This window comes from Chondrus crispus, genomic scaffold (assembly GCF_000350225.1).
Source record: "Chondrus crispus Stackhouse genomic scaffold, scaffold_104, whole genome shotgun sequence".
NCBI lineage: Eukaryota > Rhodophyta > Florideophyceae > Gigartinales > Gigartinaceae > Chondrus > Chondrus crispus.
In genome coordinates this window covers 256,492-262,458 of record NW_005178903.1, presented here as the reverse complement: position 1 = coordinate 262,458, position 5,967 = coordinate 256,492, and the positions used below count along the sequence as shown (strand labels likewise).

Genomic DNA, 5,967 nt, shown 5'->3' with positions numbered 1-5,967 from the left:
TTCATGAGTTCGGGGATGATGATGATGAGAATGAAACAGAAGAGCAGGAATCCGGTGAAGCGGAGGACGTTGCACAGGGATCTGCTGAGACCGATACTGTACTGATGTTCCTACTTATACACCTGGAACTCGTTATCAGGTAAGCGGTAGGTATCCTATCAGGGATAGGAGGAGTCCCAACAGACTGACATTTTCAGCTAAGTCAGCTCATACGGGAATAGGTTTTCAGTATGAGACACTCGACTCACCCACACTGCAGGAAGCACTTTCTCGTGAAGACGCTAATGAATGGAAGGAAGCCATCGATTCTGAGGTACAGTCTCTAATCAACAACGCAACGTGGACAAGTATCAATCGTACAGAATGTACTTCAAAGCCTCTGGGTACTAATTTTGTACTGAAGATCAAGCGAAATGCTGACGGGAGTGTCAACAAGTACAAAGCTCTATTGGTCGTGAAGGGATATCAGCAGATTTTGGACGAAGGGGTATATGCTCCTGTTGTTGACTTTTCTAGCATTCGGCTGACGTGTGCTATGACATGGATGAAAGGAGGAGAGGTACATCAGATGGACGTATCCTATGCCTTCCTGAACGGTAAGTTAGATGAAGACAAGCCGGTGCTCATCGAACTTCTCTCGCACGTGCAACCAAATGTGGAGAAAGGTACTGTACTCCGATTGAGAAAGGCCTTGTATGGTCTCAAGAATGCACCTAGAGTTTGGAACCGCAAATGGAATGAGCTGATAACGTCCCTCGGATTCAAACAAATCAAAGCGGATGAATGTGTGTATACTAAGGGAAAAAGAAAATAGCAGGTGTGGGTACTCATGTACGTGGACGATATCTTGGTAATGTGGTCAGATACAAGGAACATTCATCGAGTGAAGAAGGAATTGTCCAGCCTTCTCAGTATGGCGGATTTGGGCCGTGCAGAATACTTTCTTGGTGTGCAGTTCAAGGATATGGGATCCAGTATGCTTTTGACTCAGGAGGCATACATCGAAAAGGTCTTGGATCGCTTCAACATGTCCACTTGCAGTATCGTTCACACACCAGTGTTGCCAGGGCAAGATTGGTCAGTCTTCGAGGACGAACCAGTAGCTGTAGTGCCATACAAAGAGGCAATCGGTGCCCTTCTGTTTCTATCAACAAGGACTCGTCCCGACATTTCCTTCGCTGTCAGTATGCTTTGCAGATTTGCTGCTGCGCCACGAAATAAGCATTGGACTGCAGTGAAACGCATCATGCGGTATCTCAAAGGGACAAAAGCTTTTGGACTGCTCTACCCGAAAAATAAGAGCGCTAACACAGACCTAACCGATATGCTAAATGCAAGTAGCGACGCAGATTGGGCCTCGAGCTGCGCTGACAGGAAGTCGATGAGTGGAATGGCTATATTCTTTGGAAATGCGTTGGTCTCTTGGCGAACGCAGAAGCAGAAATCTGTTGCAATGTCCACCAGTGAGGCCGAATACATTGCCCTGAGTGAGTGTGCCAAGGAGGTCAGGTGGATGAGAGAGCTGATCAAAGAGCTAGGTGCGAATCTCAGTCTTCCCACACGTATCGCGGAAGATATCTGGGGCCATTGCCTGGAGTGAGACAGAGAAAAGGGCCAAGCACATGGCTATCCGGTACCATTTTGTTCGCGATCTAGTCCGAGACAGTGTTGTTTCCATCAGGTATTGTCCCTCAGAGTACATGTCAAGCAATATCATGACAAAGCCGATGTCCCAGGGGAAATTTCAACAGATGAGAGGCCTATTGAGGATTTTCAAGGAAGAATCAGAGGACAAATACGGCAAGGAGGAGTATGATGACGTGCAGCAGCGCATATGCCGAAATTTGTAAGCCTGTGGAAATATTTCACCATCTTTTACGATCTGCATGGTTCCCAATGGACTAGCCATTACATAACCGGAGGGATGTTACGTTAAGTGTCATGAAACGCCAGGATATAAGGTAACCTATTGGTAGTGTAATTGACTAACACAGTAATGTGCTTCATCCTACACGGATGACTCTATTACTGTCTGAGCATCCCTTTGGTAATCAAAGCGACGAGCTGCGGTTATCAGGACTACTTAAGGCCTAGAATAGTCTCTCAAAGTAAATATCACGACCCAAGCTTCATCAGCCTTATCTTCAGACTTCGTCCAATTGCCATTACGGACAATCTTCAAATTATAGAAGCAATGTTGATTGCGAGGACAAATGCATACCTTTAAATACCGTTGGTATCCACACTGTGTCGCCGCAGAGTCCGCTGTTTGGGAGAGGGGAGTTCGTGGCAGAGTGGACAACCGGTTGCTGGTGGTGCAGTTGACACTCTGCGCCTGCGAGGCCCTGGGTTCGATTCCCGCCCGGTGCCCAACTTGGTTGCGTGCCCAACTTGGTTGAGCCACTTGGGCACCCAACCAAGTTGGCCCGGGCAAAATTCGTACCATACCTAGTTACTTAGTTACTTTCTTTTTTTACTTTTTTTACTTTCTTCCTACCTTCTTCCTACCTTCTTCCTACTTTCTTCCTACTTTCTTCCTACTTTCTTCCTATTTTCTTCCTACTTCTTTCTGTTCTCTTTCTGTTCTCTTTCTGTTCTCTTTCTGTTCTCTTTCTGTTCTCTTTCTGCTTTCTTTCTATTGCCTTTTTATTGTATTTTTATTGTATTTGTATTGTTCCTCCTCTCCTCACCAACCTCGTCTTGTCTATGTTCATCTACTTGTTCGCCTCCGTTTCGATTGAGTTCAAACGCGCACGGGTCTTAGCGACAAACACTTTTCTCTCTCCTCTCGCTAAACATATTCCTTTTACACATTACGCAATCCAAATACTCTACAACTAAGCCTTTTGCCCTTCCGACGTCTCTTCCCGCTGCCGTCCCCCCCTCCCCAAATCCATCATCCCGCACACTGCCTCTTGCTCACGAGACCTCCCTCACTCGCTACGCTCCCTACTGCCTGCCATCTCGGCTTCCCGGCCCGCACAGCAGCCCGAGGCGTTAGCGATGACGTCCCCACGTCCCCACGTCCCCACGTTAACACGTTCCCCACGTTCTGTAATCATTCGCCTGGAAGATTCAACTCAAGGAAATGGTACACGTGTCTGTACATATCGATATGGATATCGATGACCCTTCGGACCATAATTTGTGCGTGAGCATTAATTAGATGTTACACTGTTGTGCACAGTCGTACACCGCTTACGACTGTACAGAGGCCACAGAAGGTGTTACTGTCTTTTGCTGATAGCATCCAACCTTTGTACGGGATAACAATTGGAAGAGTTAATTGCAGTGCCCGTCATGACCTAAGGGAAAATTGGAACTATGTAATTCTTCGTCTTCATGCCTAATTGCTCATGTTAAGCGCTGCACGACCTTTCAGGCGTGTGCTCGTAGCGCGGGTACCTCGTAATGGAGGTCTATAAATCCCGGAGCGCTGTGTAGCCTCCAGAGAAATAAAGGCATCGGACAACGGGAGCGTCTATCCGTCTGTGCGAGGTACATTCTCTTTCTGTTTTTCCCCACAAGTTGCTACAGATATATCTTTCGCGAAGAAGATTTGTGGATCAAACTTTGAGAGAAGCACGATGGCTCAGCATCGTATTGAGGCTTCGACGCTTTTGGAAGATGAGCCGTCTCCGACGAGGGGTCCTGTGAAAAACCAGACGATTGTTGATACTATAAAGGCCCCAAGACTCACGTGCGTCACGCTGCTTGACTTTATCAATTTTAGGAAGGCACGTGAGAACTACGAAAGGGAAGTTGCGGAAAAGAATCGTGACCCCTGTGTGGATATACAGTTGTCCTCCTACCTGACGACCGTGGACCACAATGTGCTCGAGTTGTTCGTAGAGCGTGGTTACATCGATAGCCCTAGTGTCCAAGACATTACCGAAGATGAACTTGTCAAGTGCGTAAATGCCAAGTGTGAACGTCCGCCAGGAGAAATTGAGTTGTCTGATGTGGAACGGAGTATCAAAAACGTTCAGATAAAAATGTCTGTTCCCGGTGCTGAGGCACGTATCGATACGCTACTTCTGGACTACAAGCGAGCACTCGAAGCTTCAGGATATTCAAACTTCCCACACGAATGCCCAAAGCTCGCCATTGGCCATATCTTCGATCGTCTCAAGCCACAACTGCTGAAAGACTTGATTGAGGACGAATTTGAGAAGCAGGATGCGAAACGCCTGCGTAGCAAGAACTTTCGCTATTTCATATCCGAGCTTGTCCGTTTGGCGGATGTTGTCGAAAAAACAAGCAACCGACGAAATCATTCTCATGAGCGAGATAAGAAACCGAAAGGGAAGAGTCAAATGCAAAGGAGCCAAACTGGAAGGAGCGATGGAGCCATCGAATATGGCAAGGGTAAGTTTGGGGACTCGTCACAGTACCAAAAGGGTAAACGCAAGCATCTGCCTAAGTGTCTGCACCCTGACTGTACCGAGGAACACTACATCAAAGATTGCCCGCTTTGCAAAGGAAATGATGCTCTGAAGCAGAAGTTGATTGAGAGCTGGCGCAAACAGAATACAGCAAGGAAGAAGAAGCCGAAGTTCATGAAACGAATGGCTGCAGAGGATATTGACAATCACTCAACCTTGTTTACCGCCAAGTTTAATGAAACGATTCACGCCTTGGTACTCGCAGACAACTGCTCTGACGACAACCTGATGCCGCCTGATATCTTCGACAAGCTGAAAGCTTGCATCCCACACGTAGTTGTCACTCAACTTGACAAGCCAATCGTGTACTCCCTGGCCGTTCAGGCCCAAGCTAGTAAAGGGACCGCCAAAGTCACATGCTGTAAGACTGTGAAAGCGGATGTGGAGTTGCGCATCCGACATGGAGCTTCTTTGCTGCTCCGAAATGTGGAGTGGGCTGTAAGTGACCAGCCAGCCGAACATGTCCTAATTGGACGTCCCGTCTTGGAAGGGCTCGGCCTAGACACAAAGACAATTCTCGAAGCCGCATCTGACAAACACAACGGTATTGTAAATGTACCAGACATCCTTACAAAGGGTAAAGATTTGAAGAATGGAACACTTGCCAAGATCATGCGAGATGACGGCATATTCCATAGTCAAAACGGAGATGACGGATTCGCCGACGATGACGACATTTATATTGATCTCGGTGAAGACACAAAGGAGGAATTGCAGAATGCTCTATCAGCAAAGATCAAGGAAGCTCAGGAGAACGGACTCTCTGAGAAGGGTGCGAAGCAACTACGTGACCTGGTTTTTGAGTTTCAAGACATTTTTCGTGTTCGTTTGGGTAGATCACCGCCAGCAAGGGTACAGCCCATGAAAGTCAAACTGAAGCTTGGAGCACGACCAGTCATAGCTAAAACTAGGCGCTACAAGGCAGACCAACGCGACTTTCTGAACAGGTACATTGACACCCTCGAAAAAATGGGATTTGTACGCAAGAACCATGCAGCTACCTGGGCAGCAGCCCCGCTTCTCGTACCGAAGGACTCCAGAGCGAGGTTTCGCATGACTGTCGACCTCAGAGCAGTGAATGCTGCTACGGAACCCATTTCTTGGCCAATGCCGCACATTGATTCGGAAGTTGTGGACTTCCGAAACAGTGATTGCTTTGCTACTGTTGACTTTGTCAGTGGATACTGGCAGCTGCCCTTGGACGCAAATTCCCAAGCCGCACACAGTATGGTCACACCCAAGGGTATATACTCACCAACGAGGACCCAGCAAGGGGCTGTAAACTCAGTGGCAAACTTTCAGAGCAAAGTTGAACCGTTATTCCATCAGATGCGGGAAAATCTCAAAGCCTGGTTGGACGACTTTATTATCCATTCCCGGGGAGAAGATTATCTACTGCAACTCCTGTTGCAGTTTTTTTAACTTGTCGAAAGTATGGACTGTTTCTTTCGGCAAAGAAGAGTGTGTTCTTCACAAAAGCAGTCAGATGGTGTGGCAGGATCATATCGAAAAATGGTGTCAA

General features: G+C 47.4%; 1 protein-coding gene across 1 annotated transcript; it reads right to left on the bottom strand.

Moving 5' to 3' along the window:
- Positions 1–2,083: 2,083 nt before the first annotated feature.
- On the bottom strand, positions 2,084–2,446 carry CHC_T00001594001 (hypothetical protein). Its single transcript, XM_005712444.1, has one exon. The coding sequence runs from the start codon at positions 2,444–2,446 to the stop codon at positions 2,084–2,086; it is 363 nt and encodes a 120-aa protein (XP_005712501.1).
- Between the last annotated feature and the right edge of the window lie 3,521 nt (positions 2,447–5,967).